The sequence below is a fragment of the Sipha flava genome, unplaced genomic scaffold (assembly GCF_003268045.1).
Source record: "Sipha flava isolate LNK unplaced genomic scaffold, YSA_version1 0_pilon_pilon, whole genome shotgun sequence".
In the NCBI taxonomy this organism is placed as follows: domain Eukaryota; kingdom Metazoa; phylum Arthropoda; class Insecta; order Hemiptera; family Aphididae; genus Sipha; species Sipha flava.
In genome coordinates, this window is record NW_020271713.1 from 6,487,335 (window position 1) to 6,513,967 (window position 26,633).

Consider the following 26,633-nt stretch of genomic DNA (forward strand, 5'->3'; position numbering starts at 1 on the left):
AAAGCATTAATTTATTAAATATATTTTTTTCTTTTTTTACTGTCTCCGACGATTTCGAAAGTCATATATCAAGTCGTTTTACGTGCCATAAGCTAACGCCGCGGTCAGACGAGACGTGTGTAATAATACGCGATTTGATGAATTATTAACGTGACATTTCTCCCGGTAATTTGATAAACGGGATGTTTCGAAACGAGCGCGATACGCCCGATGATTGCTTACCGATTTGGATGTTATATATATATATATATTTGCGTATCATAATCGTAACGCTCCGGCGCAACTTGGTCCGGTCAAGTGGCGTGTGCCTGATCAATACCGCTCACTTACGAGACGGCCTTTGGCGCGTTCGTGTCCTGTTTATTCCTAGCCTCGATAAGCGTATTGTATACGTGCGACACGCATGTAAGTGTGTAATTTAACGGTTTTTTAAACTTTTTGTTGTGCACGCTCGGGTTGCAGTACACTACGGTACAGTAATAATACCGCAGCCTCCTCCGAATCGTTCGGTTCACGTTGAATGTACATCGTCAATCTGTGATGGGTGATTTACCGGGCACAATATTGATTGTTATCGTGTTATAATGATCGGGGTTCAAACCGCAAACGAATCCATCACCAAAGCGATTCCGGTGAAGCAGATACGAAACCCTCGTCAGTCCAACGCTGTAAAAACGAATCAAGCCATAGTCGATGCGGCCGATTTCGGTCTCGGCCTTTCTCGTCGAATTCGACTGTACCGACGCCTATGACATAAAATATAATATGCTCAACGTACCTATACTTTTGATTTTGAGATTTCTGAAACTTGGTCGTCTTTGGAACCGCCCACAATACGTACGGGCGTTTTAAGCTAAAAAAAACTTGATTTTCGTTTCCACTAAAATAAAAATGGGTTCGATTTTAATTTCTGCCAAACTTAGAGTTATCCAAGAGCCACCGCGAGGAGGTGCTTGTCATTGACCCCTAGAAAATTGTTTGACCTTATTTTCGGGTAAAAGTTACACAATTCGATCGTTTATTAGTTCGAATAATTGTTGTACACCTTTTTTAGAAATGTCATACATGAAATCGTTTTATTTTTGCATTCATTTTTGCGTTTGTTGTATTAATTAATCGTTTTTATATTACTTATTGTAGATTTTAGCATACTCGAGTTGCAACAGTTAATTTTACTGTACACGTTGTTATGAACCATTAGGAATTAAAATTTTTAAAAATTTAAAGTTACATAAATCACATCGATTTATATTTATTTATAACAGGTGCGAATTACTACGCGTGAAATCGATTATATCTTTGTTATCAAACAGTTTATGCCGACACACATCGACGATCGACAGCCCTGCAGATAGAAATGGCTTTTCAGACCGCATCTTAATAATATAGGCAGAAATAGGTTTTGGCGGAAACGAAAATCGAACTCTTTCCGTTTTGGCCGGAACGATGACCGCCCTTCTGTATCGGGGGTGAAGGTGCACAGCATTGCGTCCCCGTAATAACACCACACATCATGCGCGTACGGCCTTTTATGATTATTTTTATCTCCAATACAAAACTGTTTCAAAACTGCCGTCGTCCACACCCGATTGAAGCATTTCAATCCGACGACGGCGCGGACCGTTGATTCGTGGGCTCACGACGGACACGGGAAACACCGTACGTGTAACGTGACCGCGGTGTACGTCAAACGTAATATTATTACATTCCTAGTATATCTTTTCATTCGGCCTACGTCAAACGTGTTTTCCTGGGAAAATTTTTTTTTTTTTTTTTTCACAATAAAATTCGAAAGACTGCAAGACCCTTGCAGAGTGTTTCTTGTTTTGGTCTTGGTTTCGCATTAAGACCAAGACCGACTTTGATCGTCGCTAACCGTGACGAACACAACGGTGATGCGTACGGTTTTCGTTTTGGGCGCAAATAATGTACACCGCACGTGCAGTGGTACGGTACGTACCGACAAATTCGTAATAAAGTCCGGTCTCCCGCGTCCCGAGCAATAAAACGGGCACATAAAACGTATTCGAGCGGTTCACGCGCCGCTGCGTTCACGTACTGTACAATTACATTTATAACGTGTACAATGCACTGTAATATCGTGCACTGTTCATCTGCACGCAGTGGCGTCGTTTCGGAGCAGGGCGGTCGGCACGCCCGTCCTGTTAGATCGCCTGCTCGGCGGCTCGTTTTACCGGAGTGCCGCCGATTAACGTGCGGGATAGTGGTGATGAGGGGTGAGGGGGGGCGAGGAAAACTACATACCGGTCTGAAAACGTAATTTTTTGTACGCTTTGTGCACGAGTACCACCTGGGTGAAGGGCACGTATCATTTTACTGGTTTACGGCACGTCAACGGCTTTGTAAAAAACCTTAAATCGAGTGCGCCGTGAAATTGTTCGAAATACAATTTTAAGCAAACCCAACGCTTCGAGCAATAACAACACAGACTGTAGTCCAAAACCTATTGTATTTCACATGATCTGTAGTGATACCGCGATCAATCTACTATGATTTTCGTACCAGTTTGATTGCTATCATTCCGATACCTTTGAAGTTACAAAAAATATAAACGCAAATACGTAATACATTATTATTGAGTCGGTACAAACTTTATAGTATAGAATATAAATATAAGGGGTGCCTCCGGATTGACGTATAGCCAGTGGCGCCGAACTATATTTCAAGAAGAGTGGTGGTATAATTTTTGATTAATGCTAAAGTTTGGTATAATATATGATATGTCAATGAACTTATTGTAAAAAACGCAATACCATATAATTTCACGCTACTGATACAAGTTATAAACGTATAAAAAAAAATAATCCCGCAGTTCGTAGACACCCACCTCTTCAAACAAGAGTGGCGGCCGCCACCCCTGAAAGGCAGGATCGGCACCACTGCATGTAGCGTATACAATATAATAAAAATAACTAAGGGTGCCGCCAGTCAAAAAAGGTTGGGAACCTTTGCTCTAGACCATGGCAAACGTCCTCCCATCGCGAATGACGCCACTGCCAGCACGGTGTCAACGTGATGTTCGTCGACCACGGGATAAGGTCGTCGTCGTCGTCGCCGCGACCCCGTGACCAACAAACGTGCATTGCGATGCGAGTTCGCGCGTGTGTTTTTCTCTTCGCTTAGTCGCGCACAAAAAGAACGTATGCAAGCTTCGCGGGCGCGTTACGAGAGGAATAGAAAAATATCAACTACCGCAAGACCACGCCGTTACGATGGCACCACGTTCACAGTCACATCCATCCCAGCCGGCCATATCCCGCGTCCTTTCCTTCGTCCTCGTCGCCGCCCTGCTTCCTGTCCCTCGCACCGTCCCCGGGGCCACGCTCGCCCCACGCGGTAAAACATATTACGTGACGTGCGCGCGCCCGGGTCTTATTGCTTCTCCGCACCGTCGGCACAATCCGAGCGCATCGACGGCCGTTTGCCCACTCGCAGCGCGCGCGTTTTCCAATAAATCGCGTTTCGACGATGTACCCGCGTGCGTCCGACCGATTTTTAAATCTAATAAAGTGCCGCGGCCGACCGCCGCCGCGAAGGCACACGGTGCGCGTTGTTGGGCGCGTGCACATTCCGTCGGTGGTGGACCGCACACGTACGGACGTATGTGCGCGCGAGTGTGCGGTATTTTATTTCGTTCCATCCGCTTTTTTTCTCTCCCCGTCCCTTAGGGGAGAGAAAACGCGTCGAAAGAAATCGATGACCGCGCCTCGACGAGGGGAGAACGTCAAGGTTCGAGGAATTTTAATGACTTGATATCGGTGTTTGCGTTTGAATTGGAACGCGTGAGACGCACGGGTTGGTCGACGTGCGTTGCGTATAACGCTATGTGCGTTTGTTGTTCGTCGGATTTTTTTTTAAAAACAAAATGAAAAATAATCGAGAAAAGAAAACGCACTCAAGTGATGCACAACGATATCGTATTTCGATACCGATATCGAGTTAGAATTTCTATTTTCTATAAAATAAATATTTTATTGTTATTAGTCTCACAAATTGTATCCAGATAAGCGTTTAACTGTTTTACAGCTATAGGCATTAAAAATTTGCCACCCCGATTATTGATTTAGTATCCGTTTGAATGTTTATACAATTTATTTACGGCGTTTAATTATTTAACTCATTTCGGAAAATGTTCAATGGATTTTCACCAAATTTTAACGAACACGTACAATAATAATATTTATGAACCACCGTCAATAAGACCATTATACGGACAATCAAGTGAACATAACGTCATTTTTCGTTAAATACAAAAAAAAGAAATTTTTGATTTGTTTTTCTATTTACGATTGGTGTAGTTTGTTAAAGCACTACAAAATTTGCCATCCTCGAAATTTTGTCGTTATAGTTGTTTACTTCGTCTATTTGGAAATCCGCCTCCTATTATATCTATACATCATTTTTCGATATCGATATTGTTTGTTCTTCGATATAACGATACGATATTGGTATGAATAAGCCGATATTGATAATTGAAAATCTATCGTTGTGCAACACTAAAATCTTAGTGCGCGAAAAGTAATTTTACTGGATTTGATTACCAAACACAATGACGTACTTTCATTTACGAGCTATTGTTCGTCTTTATTCTTATTTTATCAAGCGCAAGTTATCTAGTGAAATCGCGTTTCAAGAAGACTAATATTGTTAGCTCGACAGATCGTAGTACCGAATAAAGAGAAAATTACTTGTCAATATATATGTTACGGGCAAAGTATACAATTTGGGCATTTTATACATTGTCCGGACAGTATATAAAATGCCCTTCGTATATTGGACAATATAGATAACGGATGAGATGATTTAATGAAATATGATAAATCGTAAAACATAGTTAAAATAAAGTCAAATTATTATCTGTAACTAGTTTGTTTGTTCTTATCGTATTTTTACAATGGGGATGTCTGCTGGTCCACATGTTATACGCGTGCGCGCTACATAATATATTATTACTATATTTACTGATTTATAATTTATATGTAGTTGCAGTGCTTATTATGCAATCGGCCTTTTACCTATTCTCAAAAAAGAACTATTTAGTAACCGCGAATCGTTTGTATAGTGCAGGTTAATTCATTCAGTGCGTACCTAACTACTTATTCGAATATGGAAAAGTTTTATGAAAATTTAAACAATTTGTTACAAATAATCATTAATTTATTATATTTCATTAAATCATATTATCCGTTATCTATGTTGACCAATATACGAAGTGCATTTTATATACTGTCCGAACAATATATAAAACGCCTAAATCGTATATTTTGCCCGTAAAATATATATAGTTATCATTAAACATTGATCGATTGTTGTTTAATCGAATCGATGCACTCGTTTTTAGTATATCCTAGTGAAATTGTTAAAACCTTGTCAGATAGTTTTAAGAAATAATTTCAAACGCTCATTAGGTACAACAACGATATTTTTTAACGGTACCTGAAAAATATTTATAAACACTCATGTTGGATCATTTTACCGGACTTCGTGGTGTCGACTATGACGTCGTGTTTTGTTTGTAAAAATACGCTTACAAACATATTATCTCGTAGCGCAACCGACCAAAAACCGTCGTGTACACGTGCACGTGGATTGGGTGGGCCGGATCACCCATAAATTTATTCTGGCCCAGACCCCTCCCCTCATTTTCGAACTCAAATTTTTTTTTACTAATTATCAAAATCATACTATAAGTATTCTATAGTATCCCACTTTTACTATTCGATAATATAATCATTATATAACTTATATATTATTATGTTATTATTATATTAAACTTTATGTTTGTAAAAAATGTTAGTAAGCATTGAGTCTGTTCATAGTAGGTAAATTGTTAAATAAGAATTAGTGTCAAATAGTGTCCTCCATAGACTCTACAAGTTGTAACGATTGTTACATGATTATTAGTCTACACATATAATATGTAAATTTGATTAGTAGACACTACATCACAACTAGGGCATATATCATATTCCACTATTGTAAATCGGACGGCTAATGCCGAGTAGGTAAGAAACGGCAGTTCGACAGAATTACAAATATTTGGGATTGGTTTAGATTTTATTAATTATTAGTTATTAAATAAGTAAAAATGTATTTCTTATTTTCTATTTGTTGATTGACAGTATTAAAATGGTAATTAATGGTGAATACGTTCTATATTAAACTCAATACAAATAACCAAATTTCAAAAGTAAACAAAACAAATATTTTACATTTTAGTGGGGAAATTAACGATCAAAATTTAACAAGCTTATTAAGACGAATTAATGAGTAGGATTTAGGAAATTATTTCTTCAATTCAAAATTACACAAGTTTCCCATCGCTGCCGAACTTATACAAAAAATCGCTTTATGCTCTTTATTTAAAGTAAAGGTTTAAGTAAAGTAAAGAAGAATTTAATAAATTAAAAGCCAAAGATGAATTCGAGTTTATTATTTCTCAAAAGACTGTAGCTTGGATAAACTTACTAGATACATTCGAAGTAGCTGATTTCTTAAAATGCTGTAACATACAACGTGACAAATCTTCCACAATCATGGTATTAAGAAATTTATCTAGATCAGCGATAAAATCTTTTAGAAAAGAACAATGTACTGATGAAGTAGGAACCGAACATTTTAACGATACAGGATTAATTTTTATAGAGTAGGACTTATCTAAAAATTATTTTAATTATAATTTAATTTAATTAAAAATAATAAAAGTGTAGACAATTTAGCCGGCGTTAGTTTTACTCAAGACGATTTAGTAATAAAAGAAACGAATTTATTTAATAGGAAGTTATTAACCAATAAAAATCAACCCATTGAAAACAGTGTTGAAAATACAAGTGTAACAGAACAGTTAAAGGGTTTATTATTACTAATCGATAAATCGTTATCGATACACGTAAATGTAAAAAGTGAAAATAATATTTCCATCAATAATAATAAAAGGGAATTTCTTACCGAAACCAACACTCACTGATAATAAATTCACACAAAAATCTAAAGTGTCATTTATAATGTTACATCAGCCAGCCATAGCCATTTTCAGACGATTTAGATCAAGATGTAGAATATTTTTTCGATGATTATGAACTAGCTGCTTTTATAAATGAATGGGTTGACCAAGAAAAAATTATTTTATTAACAACTTATTTGTGTCCAAAGCGGGAAAATATTTTAAGATTATCAAATGAAAATATCGCGAAATTACGTGGTATTACGTGAAAAAAACAAATGGCAGAAAAATCAACCACTATAGAAAACTGTTATCAGCTCAAATAAAACGAAGAAAGTTGATGGAAGGTGAGAAACAAAGTAAATCTGTTATAGATATAACTGAGCTGTGTAACAGTTGGTAAGATGAGGGATTATAATTAAGTTCGCCTAAAATTAGAACTTTTTTCAACGACAAATAACTGTTCGTAAAATGTTCACGCGTTTAAGATAAAAATAATAATAATAATAATAAAAATCTTTCGTTCGTGATTACCTTTAAACATAAGATTTCAGTGTGCAATAGTATTCCCGAACCATTACCGTTTATGGGTTCCCTCGGCCATGTATACGTATGTCAGTCGTCGGGTCGGGGGTACGTGGCGGCCAGTGGTCAGCCGGACGAAATCGAAACTGCCAGTTCGAGTAATTAGATTGACCCACCCGCCCCTTCCAGTTGATCACCCGTTCATACACCCAAACGTTTGAGCCATCTATGAATAATATTGCTGTACGTCGGACGGAAAACGTTTGCCGAGTTGAAACCATACATGTTTTGACAGTCATTCTTTTTATTTTTTCCTTCTTAAACGTTCCAACTTTCCCGGCAGTAATCGAACCGCCCGGAGCACGGGCGCCACCGGTGGCGGTAGCATACGCGCGCGAAACACGGAACCGTGTCGTTCGCGTAGCAATAACGTTATCGGATTCGGCGCGTTGCGTACGAAAAACGCGCGGAAACGCGACACGGTCGCGTCGGACGCGCGTGAAAAGCCCCCCCCCCCCCCGGGGAAAGAGACGGACGGACTGGGCAGCGCGAAGTCCGTCGGCCGGAAATGGACGCGCGGTCCGATACGGGTTTGGTCGATCACGCGTCCGCGCACTCAACCCCGTCCCCGTCGTGACCATCAGAACCGTGCTAACCATCCCTTCAAACCGCTTGGTCGCGCACGCGCACGGTCCGATCGGAAACGTTACGCCGGCAAAGCGCTCCGGAAAACTTTGTCCGCAAAACCGTGTCCCCGGGACCCGTCGGGGTTTGACGCCTAAACGCAGTAGACGCCGTAGCAATCGAACGTTGCGCCCGGGGCGAAACTTCGAAACGGGCCCATGCGTATTTTTAATTCGAAATCATCGTCATGCTCGTTGGACATCGTTTTCAAAGGACGTCAAAGATTTTCTTAAACAACATATACGACGTTGACCGTTGTAGTTTTTAACGTTAAACGCAAGATTTTCATTTTTCCGCTCTCCCGGGAACCGGGCATCGCGCCCGGGGCGCAGGCACCTCTCGTCGCCCCCTTGCTACGGCCCTGTCTAATAAAATTCGCATACTCGCAAAGCATACGTTCGCGACCGCGGCAATTCGAAAAACCGTTCCGCGCGCAAGACGGATAATGTCGTCGATCACCCGATCGAATCGTAGACTCCGATCGTCCGTCACGTTTTCCACTCGCATCGCACGCGCATCAGTGACCGGAAGCCGTACGAGTTCGCTCTCGAACGTGTTCACTTCTTTCCGTCCCGACCCGCACAGTTACCGATCGCTTCGAAACGAAGTGGACCGTTCACCGCTCGAGTTGCCGATAAGACACGGTTCAACTGTCAGTGCAATGTGTATGGCTATTTTAAAAAGAAAAAAAAAAAAAGTCGGACGCGTGTTTACCGATTTGTGCTTAGGAATTTTATGGACTCAAAGAAATGCAGGTGGCAAGGCGATGCCGTTACTCTAGCGCCGAACATCGTAAGCCTTTTACTTCTCGATTATTAATCCGATATCGTTGTCTCGGTGGTGCACGGTCGAGATAGTTCCGAAACAAACGCACGCGGATCGAATTGAACGTGCAATAATTGTGGCTTATCGGAGTAACGCCAGTCGGTGGTCGGTTCCAGTTATCGAATACAGTATTATAATAAAACAACATCGTGGCGGAATATTCCAACTTTATTTTGTATCGATAGTCTGAATATTTGAAACATTTTATCTGTATTACATGTATGTATTGTAATATTATCGTTTCAAGACGTATTTTGAACTTATTCGCAGACCTTAATTGTACGAAAACAAAAATAAATAACACTTTGAATGGTTGTACTTATTTTTCGAGGACGATAGGTGTGTTGATTTTATTGACATGACTCGGAACGGTTGCGATTCGGGTAAATCCAGTCCGGAAAATCTGGAGGTAATTTGAGTAACCTTTTTTAAGAATTATGGAATGCCGTTCGAAATTCTAATGGCAGGCCATTCGAGGGTCTAATAGGAGGCAATTCGTGCACAACCGCAAATCAAGCGGCACTACAACGTTACATCACTGACATTCCCAGTGGACAGGCTTTGTATTGGCTCCGAAACCCTCTTTGTTTTTGAACTTTTGAATATTCATTATTAATATTTTTGACGCGCATCATTTAATTATGAGCAATCCATATTTTAACTACCATTTTTAAGAAATACTTGTCGGAATTAACCGAAACAAATCAAACAGATATTAGATTCTGAACGGATCGAGAAATTATTTATTGGTTTTACCGTATGTATGTGTGTTTTATTTTCCGTATGTTGACATAATTTCGAACAGGATTCCTTTAATCATCAATCATTATTTCTATTTCCGATAGCAAATTTTTTTCTGATTGGTGCTTTGAGGGGATAAATTTTTAATTTTTTGTTAGTTCTTCTCAATTGTTCGAAATACTGAGAAAAAAAATACGAAACACAGTAAATACTGCATTTTTCTTTGATCGAAATTTATAAAAAAAAAACAATGATCATCGTAGATACTTGTAATGACTAATAACCCAGTTCTCTATGTTTGGTATACTCTTATTTTTATTTACTTCGCGTTATGTACAAATGTTTGAAATGTTTATGTTTTTTATTTTTTTATCATTTTCTTTTCTTTTGTATTATTACATATTTTAACTATTAAATGACGTTGTAAATTATAATAAAAAGAGACTAAAATATGCGTAGGCTATTATGTAAGACTCTTTGGACATTAATCCTGTTCCTGAATAATAATAAAAACCTATTACAACTTGAATCACACTTATAAACAGGTCCGTTGTATATCTTGATCCCGGGCACGTATTTCTGTCATAATCGTAATTGCTGGATTATTATAGGTGATGGATAATCATTTTGTAAACATAAAAAAACGTGACATAATTCCTAACATTTTAAAATACAAAGATACACATCAAAGAAAGGCTTACTATTCGGAAGGATCATAGGTCCCTGAGATACATTACTGTGCAGGGACGGTGCAAGTTACGTTCATTTTTAGTGAACTCTTATAGAACCAGATAAAAACTGTATTGTTACGAAGAACATATTATGATTTATATTTGCATTGTATAATTCGATATTAGAGAATCGCGTAGTAGTTTGAACGGAATTGTAATTATTTCTACTTAACAGTAGTGCACACAGTATTTTTTTTTTTTTTTTTTGGAGGGGGGACAAGGTAAAAATATAACACATTTTACAATTAACAAAATTATGAGAATCCTTAATATATTTTGACTTAAATAGTAGCATTGATAATAGAATAGACTATTCTATAATCAATGATACTAGGTATTCAACACTAGCTCTTCATATTTTAAACTTGTAAAATTTGTAAATTTTAACATAGACATCGGAAAAAATTTCGTAGGGAGTTACAACCCCTTACCCCCCTGCGTGCGTTACTGCTACTTAAACTAATACTGGAACAGAAAAACAAACATTTTAAAAATCAAATGATAATTTTTTTGACTGTTCATTTTTTTCTTTTTTTGCCTTCTTCTTATTAGAATAACAGAGTTAATATTATAATCATTGTTATTAGTATCGTTATAAGAATAATATCAGCGCTCTATTTTGATTTTTTTTAATTTAAAAATGTTGACAGAAGACACTGACAGCTCTTGGCGGAACTTCTTGAAACAACCATTTCGAAATTAATTTGCTTTGCTTCGGATATCTCATATAAATATACATAATTCGGTTCGATTTCGTTTCGGCTGAATGTGACAGTACGAAAACGTTTATTTTTACAGATCACTAACAATATTCTCGGCCAGTAATAATTTTTCGAATGTAATAGTTTAACGTTACTTTCAAATGCAATATTACAAATCAACCGAGTGCCATGTCCGCCGAAGTAAATCGGTCTTATCCTAGGTAAAATATTTCAACACCGAATCGTAGGCCGTACAGTACAATTTACACGTCCAACGTTCTGCCGAGCTATGGACGTAAACGGTATTTGTACCGAATAATCAACGGTCGAGGACGACTGTCGAATTCTAACACCTTGTTTCGATGCGCTCGAATCGAATCCCGCGATACGTTTCGGTGCAAAGTCTCGACACGTATCCGTGCACGTGCGCGTAAAGTTTTGCGCGCGGTACGGACGAATAATAACGAACGCATTATTACGGTTGAAAAGTTATCCGGTACACGCGGACAATGTTACCGGAACGAATGAAACATCCGATTCGCGACCATCCGGTTTGTCGTAAAACATTACCGAACCACCTCATGACTACCAGCTACCGCGTTCGGTTTCTTCGACGCACTACCGCTGCAGCGTGTTCAGCCCTCCCAAGACCATCGACGTTTGCCCGGCAACCAACGTTCCCGTCAAGATTTTCGATTCGCCGTGCGCCACGCGAACAATCCAAGTTATTGATTTGTCCGGTGGCCGGTAGCGTACGCACGATTCGTCATCAACATTAGTCATATCGAAGTCGTCGATCGGCAGTGGATATCGTTTTCGCGTTTCGCGGGCATTTCGAATGCATGGAGCAATCGAACAGATGAAACGTGTCACGCGCCGTTCTGGCTGTCGGTTTTTGAACGGCTGAAAACCAAAAAGTCCGACCGCAGAGATTGCCGTTCCTCCGGCGTCGATGACGGTTCCTCTCGGTCGCATCGTGGTCATTGAAGATTTAATCAATTGAATTAAGAGACCCGATGCGTTTTCAGAAACAATCCGATCAGGATGATACAGTACGTCGTTGCGCCACCGCGCCGGGCCGATCTTAATTAAAAGTCACCGGAATTCGAGTGTTTTCGAGCACACTTATAATTCGATCGTAGCCATCCGACGTATTATCTTATCCAACCGTTCTTATTGAAAATCTACTTTCCACAGCCCGCGGAAACCACGATACGTAATATGATTTATCAATTCGATATCACGTTCGAGCACATTCATACCAGTGGTGTCATTTGGCGAGCGAGATGACCGACGTTCCGTACTCATACGTTTGCCACAGTCTAGAGATTAGTTATTCCAAAGTCGTTAAAATATTAATACGACTTTTATAAAGGCATTGACGCGTTCGTTGTGAATCGAAAAAATTCACCGTTTTAAAAACGAATCGCAAGGCCAGAACCGACTAGTCAAATTTACCACGTTTGCGGTGTGAGACGTGTGCTACACGGTTATCTATGTGCAAAGTACGAATCATTATTTTTTTAAACATATTTGTCGTCTCCCTTCTCCTTCCCACTAGACAATCGGTACTTTGGTAAAATGAGCCGTCGAGACGGTAGTTTAATAAGGGCATGCCGATTGCCACATTGTAGAAAAAATTGAAATAACGCCACTGCGTCATACGGTAAATTACCAGACTGTTACCGCTTTCGGTGAGAATTCCGCGCGAGAAACGTAATAATATTACTTAAAAAAAAATAAATAATAGTAAGTAAAAATGCTGTCTGCAAACGTACACAATACAAATAACTCATCACGTGGTACAAAACACGAAGCCCCGTCCAACGCAGTCGAAACATACGCATCATAATACACGACGGTATGAAGTTATGTGTATATACTTTGGGTATAGATAAGGGTGGAGGATTACAAAAGAAAAAAACAAATACAAAAAGCGGTTCGCCTAAAGCTAAAGGTCAAATGATAAACAAGTTCACAGGAGAAAATCCACTTCGTTCAAATACTTAAAGTGAAATTTTTCTAAATTGTTTACTGATTGGTGAGCAGAAATAAGAATCTCGGGAAACCCGTAGAAAAAAATATTAAAAAATCTATTCCAATCCAGTGCGATTACCTTTTTTTTTTGTTAAAATTTATACTTCGATTTATTACCATGCAAGATAAATACTATAAACGTAGAAAGTTCAACAGAAGTTCAGCATAATTATATTTTCACTTTGACGGATTACAGGTAATTAAAAGTACATATTATCTGTTACCTATTATTTTATACAATATATGATAGTAAAACGCAATGATATTACGTTTTCGTTTTATACTTTGACATTTTAAACTCAGCGATTGCAGTAAAAAGCGAGAAACGTATCGATTTTCGAATGATGTTATTATTTCTATTCTGCGTACAATTTTTTACGCAGTGAAAATGAACCGAAAGTTTTTGTGCTATATATCCAACTAAATCAAAAACGGGATACAAAAGGACATATACAAACCGACCAACTTACGGTTTTGTTATCAGTTTACAGCAGAAAGGAGAACTTTTATACATATTTTTTTTGGATCGTGTATTTTTCGCATTATTATAATTTTATTATGACAGAAAGGATTTTTAGTTTAACATATTTGAAGCATTAAAATATTTAAACGTCGCATTATTGATTCCATCGTGTTTTACAGCGAATAAAATATCTAAAATATCCCGAGGTTTCTGAAAAATGATCGCTTTTTTTTTACGACCACTTCATAACCACAGAACGAGTTCTATTATATCTACTACATGTAACAGACCATAGTGGACCGGGCTAACTCGTTTTCACCCGGAATCGTCTACCACAAAACAATCGGACATCATTGGTTTCAAACTCACTCGGCGGCCATATCTTGCTAGGCAGCGTTTTCGTACAATCACTGTTGCCACGGAAATCGTTCGAATGCGCACAAAGTAACGGAAGGTTAGGCAATAAGCAGTAAGCGCTGATATAGTTAATAACCGTTTGATATTTACGAACACCGTGCAGATGATTGTCGTATTGTCTTTGAGCATAATTATTGTTCATTAACGCGACCAACGCGGATCAAATGTCGTGGATCCTACACCGTGCGTCCCAACGACGAAGTCAAAGCTACGGCACGACAATCGAAATTCGTTCTGTTCGTTTTACTCACCGCGTACGATAATGTTTATTATGATTTCCGACCACTGCTATGTCCTCTGTGATCGTTTCACGTTTGTCTACCGTAGAATAATGATTGGCTCGTGGATATCGCGGAAACAATCGATTCTGCGGAGTGCTAACGCAAATGCATTAACCATGAGCTGCGCGACGACGACGATGACGATGATGATGATGATAGGCTATACGATACGTGTGTGTCGTTTCGGCAAGGACGTGAACGTATTTTTAAACTAGTTAGACAATAAGTTGGTGTCCGGGCTTGCGACGATACTAATAGTTTCCTTTATAAATCTGAAAACTTTTAAGACCGTTCGTTCGTACGATACGTTTCGACTGGAGTGCTGTGCAAACAGCACACAGTGGGCTGATATAAAATTGCGAAGGAGCAAGAAAAATAAAAACAAACCCACCAAGTTTTTAGGCGGACTCGTACGAGATTTATCGATCAAAAGGCTTTCCAATTAATATCAGTTTGCTGTTCAGAAACACTCCGTAGTGAATCTTGTTCTTAGCTGTCCGCATGTGCGGCGTGAGTGTGTGTTCGTATTCGCGTGTGTGTGCGCGTGCGCGTGCGTGTGCGTGCGTGCGTGTGCGTGCGTGTGTGTGTGTGTGCGTGCGTGTGTGTGTGTGTGTGTGTGTGTATGTGTGTGTGTGTGTGTGTTTGCGCGTGCGCGTGTGAGTATATCCGGTCGAGTGTGAACATATCTTAATTACTTCTGTCGTCCGGTTACACATTGCATCTTTAACGACCGATTAGGCATGGATGTTCAGCAACAACAATAATTATTCAACAGAACTGTCGTACGCTTCTACTACTATTATTCAAACGATGAAAATTTATGGAAACTTGTTAGGGGATGTGTTTTCGAAAAATCGGGTTTCACGAAATTTCAACGGGATAATTAAAGGAGTGAATAAATATCGCATATAATCACACTTGACATCTATAATCAATCTAACAAAGTTATATTAAATAGGTACCTACATAAAAATAACATTGAAAGTAAGTTTTGTCTCTTTGATAACATTACATAGAACGAGGGAACACAGAGATCTTAGTCAAAACAATTGAATCAATATCGGAATAAAATAACTGTATCTAATTAACCTTGGATTACAGTGGTAGAAAAAATATTTCATTAATAACAACTGGTTGAGAATAATAAAGTGATGACCAAAAAAAATTTTTTTTTTTTTTTAAGCTATGTAACAAGAAGGACAAATAATAAATAAATATTGAACACTTCGTAAGGTATTAAAAAGGTAAATATATTTTAATGGAATTTAAGTTCCTACGTGTTAATATTTCAGTTTATTTTTGAAATTATTAAATGATTTAACACTGAATATACAGTATGGATGTTGAATCAGATGTTTTATGCAGAACGCATTATTTTCTTAGTGATTCGTGTCATTTATAACTTGTCAGTGACGTTAAGAGTTTTTATAAGTACAAAGTACTCGACGTTGAAGAAACTTGCACTAAATTAATGATAAGTGGTGATGGTACCATAACTCTCGCATTGTATTTGCAATTTTAGTTATTAGTGAACCATACCTAAAGCTGTATAGTAAACATAAATATTTTAGATTCGTAAAATTTACCTATCCGTATTTCAGAAAACATTTATGAATTCATATCAATGCCAACCGTCAGTCGTAATCTAACCGTTCAAAACAAACGAATTACCTTAATGCTATGATTAAGTTAATTAAATTAAAGTCACAGTAAAACTGACGTAAATTTATGTCTAAGGTCCTCGCCACTTGGGGATACTCAAAGGAAACTGTAAACACCTAGATACTAGGAGACTGAGACTAACTTTTTGTCCCTTTGCATTATGAACTATTAAAGTTTGTGGTTAATTAAAACGTGTTTACTGAAGAAAAACAAAACCAATTTTTCGACAGAACTTTTTTAAGAGACCATTTATTGACAAAAAACTATATGTTTATCTTGTTTTCTCTGCGAAAAAGTTGCGACAAATATCTGATGAACCTAAAGAGACTTATATGAAACAAGATTGGACATTGGAAAAATTTGTAAAAGATAGTTTAATCGAAACCAAAGTTGAAATACATTCAACATATAGAGATAAATAATGAGAAAAGTTTATGAAGGTAAAACGTATAGTTTATTTTACACTTTAAATGTAAGTCAGTTGGAGTAATATTATGGTTTGGTTTAATAATTAATGCATATGTTGTATAATCCGTTTGGTCGGACATCAAATCTGTAAAAGCACAAGAATCAGTTTAACAAAAAAAATGCATACAATCATTATAAATAGTATTTATAATCAATGGTTAAACGTGCTCGCCATTACTCGTATTCTTAGCTGAAACAGGATTAAGGTCCGTGTAATTAAAAATGCGCGTGCATTCTATACGTTAGAACGAATAAACATTTTTTTTTTTTTTTGGGAGAGCTGAGGTATTTTCTCTGACCAAAATTCCCCAATTCAGGCTATCAAAAACAAGAGTTAGAAATTTAGTAGACAGTTTTAATTGTTGTTATAATTTTTAATGTTTTCACAAAATCAATAATGAAATAAAATAGATAATAATAATAATAAAACAAATTATATTCAATTTGAATTTCTTTCTTTGCAACTGTGGGCAAATTTGTCTAATAAAATGTTGTCGGGTATGTCAATGTCTCTATGAATAGCTAAAAGTGCAAGTCCCACTAGCCTAAATTTTAAAGTTGTATTTCTAAAATACGTTTTGGTTTTATTCAACGTTGAAAGCTGCGTTCAGCTATAGCGATAGATACTGGTATTATAGTTAGTATTTTTATTAATCCATACATTTTTAGGTACATGCAATTATGAGACATAGACTTTATATTAGTTGTTAATCTTAAGTTGTTTTCAATATTATTCCATCTAGCTAGCCAAATTTTGTACTCAGTTTTTATAATTTAATTTAACCAAGGTAAATCGTTTTCGTAAGACTCAATAGAAAAATAAAATATTAAAATAACCAACGTTACCCATGTTCAAAAAGTTTCCGAACTCTGTTCTTAAGAGTAAACAAATTATAGCATCGTAAATTGTATATGGTTAAAATCAAATGGAGATAAACTGCTATTTATTTAAATGAACCAGGAATGTATATTATGGATAGTAAATACAAGGGTAACGGATATTAAATATAAGTAAGTCGATAAAAAATATACGTGCATTGATAAAACCGGATCTTAATATATTTTTAATATGTGTGGTCTGGTTGCGACCCCCAATTAAAATGGTATTAAAAAAATGTACGCATAAAAAAAATAACCGACAGGATTAATAGATCGGGAAAAGCAGTACTCTAAATTATACAAAAAAATATAAGTGCAAGACATGCGATGACATCATAAAAATTATAATATTTAAATATACATGTATACTGATATATAATAGATAATATACTGTTTGATAGGGTTCGGAAGATTATGAAATTGCATATTTTTTTCTATTGATCCAATTTAATGCGGACCTGGATACAAATTCGATTCATGTTCTACTGAATCAAATAATATTTTTATTTTGCATATTTTATGGTTTTATATTTTAATTGTATGATTTTAACATTTTAGTGCTAAAAATGCATATTTCAGTACATTTTTGAACTTTTATACAAACAATTTAAATCAAGGGAAAGATACAAGTAAATGATAAATATGGATTATTATGGATTATTGTGTTCGTTCCAAATTATTTTACGTTAAGTTTTGATGAAATTTAAATAATCATTGTATCGCAGTGCTACGCTCATATTGTAAATTAGTATATACCTAATATTACAAAAATATAAAATATAAAATTTTTAACTTATAACAATTAAATTATAAAATAAAATTAATTTTTAATTTTTAATGCAAAAGGTAAAATATTTAATCTTATTGTGTACATTTTAGAGTTTTTTGTACATATTTTAATCGCGTATTTGGTAATTTATCAGTGCGTAAATTGGTACATATTGCAGTAATGTTAAAAGCATAAGCGTGCAAACGCTATTGATCGGTTAGAGTCTATCTAACCGACGAGCGATCAGTTTTCCACGTGTTCCGGAACATTCTAAGATATGACAAGATTAACAAGACGTGACGAACGAAATAATAGTAGCTCGTTATCACAAGCAGCATAGGGTGTGTGCAATGTTTTGTCGATAAAAATAAAAAATAAAACGAAAAATGTTATTTTCGAGCAACCAATAATACTATACGCATAACACGGGTGCTTGCGATACACTCACCGTTCTTGTACATCACGGTATCACGGCAGTTACGTGTAGCCGCGCGTAGAAACCCTCGGCCGATGTTTAAAGTTTATCTCCGCTTCTGTGTCGTGACAATACGAACTCGATCGATAACCTAGTCTTATTACATGTTATCGCCTTTAATTGCGGCCTACGGGCTACAGATGGCTAATGTTATGGGTGAAATAAGTTTTACCCAGGTTAGGTTAGGTTAGGCTTTTGCCCTAAGGTTAGGTTAGTTAGTTTTGCCCAAGGCCTCGCAATAGGTTACGCCGGCTCTGGCGGTCCAGCCGAACCGTGTACCGCGCGCGGTTGTGCAGGCCCGATGACCGCGGATACCACGACGAGCCGTTGTTCACGTGTGTGTGTGTTTTCTGTGCGCAGGAGGTACCCGTCCAGGTGGCGTTACAGCGCAAGAAGAGTTTGCCGGACGTGCAGGTACCGCCGAACGCGCCGGCGTCCATCACCCGGGAAGAAGTGTCCGTGTTGAGTTCGGCCCGGAGGGAAGAGATGCGCCGGGTCGAGGAGGAGAACGAACGGCTCCGGGCCAACCCGCTGCTCTATCTAGTCAGTCCGCACATGAAGGTACGTATTCCCCGGCCGTCAGCGATAGTTATGCAACGATTCCGTGGGAAGATTCCGGGTTAGAAAAAGTGAGAAAATCGTTGCACTTTAACGTTTGATTTTCGAAGGGAAACAGGTCGTTGGTTTTCTTATCATGTCTCCAACTAGTTCGTTCGACTGCCGAAATCGGAATGGTCGAACAAACAGTTGTCGGCGAAAAAATATAATAATTATAGTTGGTTAATAACATTTAGCAGAACCATGTAATCGAAGCGTATTTGACTATCCCGTCGATGTGCCTCCACCGGTAGGTTTCTTAAATCCGTGCTTCCGGTTCACGTTAAGCGTATTGTTCAAATCTTAAAAAAGTAACGTGTACATTTCTAACGAACAGAATTGAGAGCATCAATAATAGTGTATTCGAGAACAAGTCTACAATTTGACCGTAATCGAGTGTGCTTCCTTGTTAATATTCGACAAATCCGACATCGTACATCGATTTCGTTCAGAAGTATAAAAAAATATTTAAAATTTCGTATACCAACAGACAATCAGACTCAACAAGAAATTATGTGCTTGTCATCTAACACGGTATACCGGGAAGTAAAATAAAATTTCAGTATCGATTTAATATGTTAAAAATGAATATATAAATAATAACTATTACGCATAATGTTGTCGATCGTGTACGTAATTGACTTTACATTTAGTATACTGCGACGTAGTACTCAGTTTACATTTGAATATTTGTATGATTTGAATCCAACGACTGTGTCATCCGTTTCAAACTGTATGACTTTTAAATTTAGTTTAAAAAAAAAAGTTAAAGAAACTCGGTAAAAGTGAGGGTGAATATTTGAAAACAAAGGGTGCAGTTCGTTCCCAACGTTTTCGATGTACGATAAAAATAATATGATTTCGAAGTGACGAGTGCGCAGTGATTACGGCCCTCGGTGGTGACGCATTTGACGTTTACAGTCCGGTGACGACATATTACCGAACCCATTCACCATGAAAAACGTCGATTATCGATTCAGAAATATTAACATCGAAATGGTTTTTACAAGTGACGTGATCGGTGCGGGCGATTTGTCTGGATGTGATATTTTGCGGTTTTTGATTTACATGTTTAATAATATTTCTGATGAGACGTGTGCGCGTAGAAACGGATATTGCCGTGCGCATAGAATCGACTGTTACGCGTATTTTCCGTTGCGACGGTCAAGCGTTTCCTGTACAGTGTTTTAAAGTTTCGACTTCTGTGTACACATTTAGTTTGTACGCAAACCATTTGGTCTGGTATCAAAACAAGATTTCAGACGATTTAGTGAGCAATAGTTACCCCTGAATGTGTGACAAATATTTTAGTCTCGATTGTTTCCATTGTTAAAAACAGCCGAAATGCGCCTAGCATAAAATCTAGTAGGCACCTAGTAATTATACTTTTTTTTTACACGATTGTGTAATTCTTTAGAAATAAATGATGAAAATGCCCGTGAAACGTACAAAACATCGAAAAACTGCTACTACATTATATTTAAATAAAGCAAAAAAAAAAAAAAAGAATAAACGGAGTTGAGTTTAAAACACGTTATAATTGTTAATGTTTTATTATCATTATTATTATTATTATTATTATTATTTTATTATTATTAAAATTCTAAATCGTACTTATGTAACTAAGTTTACTCTCGTAAATATCATTCGAGTTCGCTGCTCATAATAATTTCCTTTTTCATTTTTACTACCATCACATTAGTGGCATACTTTCGGGAAAAAATATTCGTGAGAATTCGAAGGATTCGAAAAGTTTTCGGTGTTGATTATTACATATCAATGAATGATATTATTGAAAAATTTTCAAAAATTAAAACCAGAAATTATACTTAGCTTAAAAACGCATATTAAATTGTATGTATTTTTAAAATATTAAATATAAATAACTGAGCTTTCCTACTAATTAACTAAAATATTAAATTAATTAAATGAACATGTCTCGTTTTATATATTGTTTAAATATTTTACACAAACGTAAAAGGTAAGTTTTTTATGACTCCAATTTTGTATTTATTGATTATAATTGATTATAATGCGATAACCGTAGTTTTTTAGAAGTTTTATATTTTAAGAGTAGGCGCAAAATATATTTCGTCCCCTCAACCCATCAACTATAAATAAGGGTTGGATTGGCGTTTGTACCTAGATGATGCACTGATATAACGCGGCCAACATTAAAACTTTATCTAGACCAGAGAACTATGTTGATGTTTCTTTGGAAAAAATAGCAAATAAATAAGTTAATATATAAGAAAACAGTTGAAGAGATCGATTACGTTCACTAAAATCATATTTTTTATTATTCAAATTAAATTACAAATTCGTGTTTTTTATGGTGTTTGACTGGCAAACTCCTTGTTCGAGATTGTCAGTCGTATTCCAAAAATTTTTTTCAATTACACCAATTTTTAGATACCATTGGTTCTTATATATTTTACTAAAACAAAAACATTGACATCGTAAAAATTAGTTTGTAATAAAAAGTATAGTAGTTTTCATTATTTTAATTAATCACGGGAAAAAAACTATTATTACGATCCGATACACTAAGCTTGATATAAAAAAAATAACTGAAAATTAAAAACCGTTCCATTCGTTCTATAAATAAAAGCTTTTAAATAATAAAAAAAAAAAAATATCCAAATTGTATTAAATATTGTAAACTTTTTGATCCTAATATACATTTTATTAATTTAATTACGCATCGAAATGATGACTGTAATATTTTTTTATCAACAATTTATGTTCAAATTAGAACCTTTTATTGTTATTGCTGTTAAACAAAACTTTTTAATTAAAATAATTTTATTATCATTAAGTGAGTTATTTATCGTTAAAAAAAAAAAAATAATGGCATAACCTGTGACCAAACGATTTGTCAATTGTACTGATCCAAAACTTTTTACCATTTCTCCGATTAGTATTCAGCGAGTTTAATATTATCGAGAGGAATAATTGGGAATCGGTTACAAATTCTAATAATATGGTTAAGTTTTACGACTGTTCAAATACAGACGCGTACAAAGTGATACTATATTATGAAGTTTCGAAGAGAATTTTTACTTAGCGATTTTTTTTTTTATGTAACCACCCGTACGTGGAAAAAACCACCCTATTACGTAACCACAACAATATCGTAAGTGTTTTTACATATACTATTCTGGTGACGTGTAAATATCGTGTTCGGCGTGTAGGATTCTTACAGGGATCCCGTCGCGGGAAAAGGTGTTGTTGAAAAAAAAATTCGAAGCGTTAAGCTCGTTCTACTTTTTCACGCATATTATATAAATATATGTATACGTATACATCGCATTACAATGTCGATGGGTTAGAAGAGGACCTTTTATACGGTATAATAACAACTCTATAATACGTCTCGCTGCGTTGACTCCCCTTTCTTATAACACGTGGGTCCCAGGGACTTAGGTCCACAGTGGTAAAAGGCACTTTCGATGCGTATATGTATATAGGTTTAAGCGTACGCGAGAAAATGGAATAAGGATTCCGTATGATAGTCGTACTCAAAGGATCCCATTAGGATTCGAGAACAACTTTCAGAACACGCGAAAAAAAAAAATATATTAATAATAGAGAAATATCGGAACAACGTATGGAATCTTGACGAAAATTCGTACCCACGTTAAGTTCACGCCAATTTTGGTTTCAATGCAATAAAATGGTGAGTGGTAATTAATGATTCGACATTGAAGGTTATACGATTATTTGTATTTTCGTCATGTCTTAGATCAATACTAAAACCAACCGAAGTTTTAGTAATGGGGTTCAATATTTGATGTTATCGTGTTAAACTCCTTTCCTAAAAACTTTCGGGGTTTCTCTTACTTTCGTAGGACTTGGATGTTTTTCAGCGTTCAATAGTGTGTTAAATACTTGAACAAAACAATATTTAAACTTTGTACATTTTACGATGGTTGATCACAATAATCGGAATTATTTACACGTAGTAGTATACATCCGGTCATACTTTCATTTTTCGACGACATTAATAACCATAGGACAAAATTTTAAGCCCCTCAGACTGAAACTGCAACAATAATATCAAACGCAGTTAACTAAATCAAATAAGAAATTCATTAGTTATTGGTTAAACTGCATAAAAGAGAGACGTAACTCATTAATTTCATTTTATACCTGCATATTTTTTAACATTAATTTAACTGTATTGTTTTTTTTTTTTTTTTTATTAAGAGCCGATTTATAATCTGTGTACATTAATTATATAATTATTATAATACGTACATTTGATATTTAAAAAATAATTGAAATAACAAGAATAACGTGCTAAGGAAATACCTCACTAATAACACATTTTTTTTTCTAATTTAATAGATCTCTACACTATTTTCGTTTTAATCTGCGCGCCGGATTTTCACGAGTAAGATGGTGCACATATGTAATATCATAGTATTGCTACGTATGCTTAAATGTTAATAAAAACATCTGAGCATTGTTTTGGTCAGTTCGTTGGTAGGACATATTATTTTGAAGTCCTCGTGTAAGGAATGGTTAGAAACGTACCACGGAGCATTGGTTAATATCTTCGGTAAAATCGATTATACGATTTACAACAGAAAAATAATATTAATCGGTACGTTATGAACGTAATTTAAACTTCTAGTTCAAACGTCACTTGAATATCGTCAACAAAGTCCTTTCATAAAATGATACGAGAATATTTCTACGATATTGTCACCGTTGTAGTGCAAAGCGGTGCCAAGTACGTATCGATTTATACTTGGAGCGTATAGTTCTGATGTTTTTGTTATTTTTTGTTCGTTTCAAATATATTATAGTCGTTCGAGTATATAACGGGAAACGCAAGACATTGTGCAGATGCAAAATCCTTAACAGTTCTTTATTTTATACAGCGGAGTGCTCCATTTAGCTACTCGAGTACACGAATATCATAAAAGAGAGACGGTTATTGTTTTCATTCTGTAGATTTATTTTCGTCCGACACTTTCAGTCATCGTCCAACTCGAGTGTTTGTGTGAGTGTGCGCGATTGTGGTCAGGTTTCAGTCGTCAATACGTAAAAGTCCGTTTCGTACATAATAATAATAATAATAATAATAATAGCCACCCCGAAGTACAATGACGACGATGGACGTGTTTCCCGCGACAGTTAACGCCGCCGTGTCGCTACAAAAAAAAAAAAAAAAAAAAACCAATAACAATAATAATAACATTTAAATTTATTGGTTTTTAGCGCTGTACGCAATATCTCTTTTGTATTATGTTCGCGAAATCGACGGCGAACGCTCCGCGCCGAGACAGATCGGATTGCACTCGAGCGGCTTCGCACGCGTCCACCGAACGTGCACACGCTTCCGAGAGCCATGCGCGGACGGGGCGAAACGGTGCCGGGTCCCCGAGGACCGTGACAACACGACGGTCATGGTACAGTTATTAAGCGCGACGAGGGTAAATGCGAGAGAGCGTTTTAGCTCGCGTCTATAACGCGTAAAGGTCAGGCCCGCAGGAACGGGGGGAAAAGTTCAAAACGCGATACCGTACGCGTCGTCAGGGGCGGACCGACAGGGCGGCGGGTGGTCGGCCGTCCCACTCCCGGGCCCTGCAGAAATTTTACGTTTCGGTCTCGAACCGTATACCTACGTGTTTTTAATGCTTTTCGCAATGCCGCACAGCGATCGTTACCGATAGCCAAAAACGATGGTAACCGTGTTACCGTGGTTTACGAAAACAAAAACATTTTAGCACGATTTCAACTTGTTCGCTAGTTCGTAACACTTGTACGCGCGCCCGGGGCCTTCAGGATCTCAGTCCGCGCCGTCGCATTAGGTACCCATATAGTCTTTGTGCAAATATTATGAAAGTAAAAAACTATTCGTGACAAAAAACGACATGGCTCGGTATCGACAAACTCTTTAACTTAGTTACATATAAACACATCAAATACGCCGATCGCGCCGATACGAGTCGTAGCCTCCGTAACAGCAACTCAGATTAATTCACGTAGTGCGATGTACCGTAATATTCTTACCATGTTTTTGAACCGCGCTGTAGACGTTGTGGTAATATCCACCGGCTGGTCGTTTGGTTACGCCTCTACGCGGTCGACACGATTGTCGCGTATCAAAAATTCACAAACTATGTTCGTCGACCATTATTACGGTGGCGGTATAGAAAGGTTGTGTGGTACTGGGTAGTGGGCAGGTACTACTCAAATTTGATAATCGTCGTAATGCGTTTTTCGTAGTTTTGTGCCACTGAGTGTACAGCGATTGTACACGGCGGTATAGCGTTACATGCACGACGGACGGATCAAGCCGTGTGCCGCACCCGTTGTACATCATTACTATTATTACTCATTATTACAATGACTTTAATGCGAGCGAACGCGGTGTTCTGTGTCAATATTATTGTACGCGGTGGCCAGGGCCGGATTATGGTCGCAGTGCAAGGGTGGCTATTACTTTTGATGACCTTTCGCCCAAAACGATTTCATATATATTTTTTTTTTATTCAGATTCGGTGACTTGTAATAAATATTAAGTACGGTATTTTCGTACACAATGCAACGTTGTCACAATTAATCGATAAAACAGAACGTTATATTTGTTGGCCTACGATTGTGAAATACATTTCGTTGATAATACGGAATTCTCAGATTTCATTCAAATTCAACTATTTTAAAAAACCGTGATCCCTGATTTCGTGAGTATGTGAATAAGTACGTACGTAATAGTACGTAAGAGTTGATCCCAAAATTGTTGTATACCAGTGGTCGAACTTTTTACCGCTCACGGATTTAAGGATGACGTATACGTACCAATCGTATTTTTCTTGGTACCCAAAAGACCCGTCACGAGCAAGCGTTCAAATGTTCAGTTGATCGCTGCAATTTGCACGGAACGACACACGCGACAACCATCCGAAGGTTCGTAGATGTCGAGATCGCGATTCGTGTGGGCGAACACCGAAAGTACGCGAGTGCAGATTTTTGTCTATCCCGAAATTGATGACGGACAATTCAGAAGCTAGGCCTCTTGGTGATTTACGAAGATACGCGTCCGGTGATCTTGTGGGTCTCTTGGCTAATGCCAACGGGCTGCGAACATATACATTCATCACGTTACCGATAAACATAGGCGTGTCTTTGTGTGGTGCTTCTCGTGCACCGGCACGAACATTTAACTTTAACTGTGTACCATCAATTAATGCTAGTTCACAGTTATGGTTCAAACGAAACACGACGTTTGTAATCGTAATAGGAATCGTTCGAATTCGTTATTATAATTGCGTATGTATTATAAAGTGGTTATGGTTTTTTTTTTTCAAAATTTGAAGGTCGTATTATCTTTCCGATCCGGTAACCTACCCACTGGTAGTGCCCCAATAGGGTTTGTCCCGTCACGAGTGGTTGATAAAAA

At 37.0% G+C, this 26,633-nt stretch overlaps 1 protein-coding gene across 1 annotated transcript in view; it reads left to right on the top strand.

Annotated features, from left to right (window-relative positions):
- Nucleotides 1-26,633, top strand: part of LOC112679204 — a 64,469-nt gene that overhangs the window by 25,404 nt on the left and 12,432 nt on the right. The window contains exon 2 of the mRNA XM_025552219.1: nt 18,983-19,183. Coding sequence (XP_025408004.1) covers nt 18,983-19,183 — 201 coding nt within the window. The remainder of the gene's footprint in view (nt 1-18,982; nt 19,184-26,633) is intronic.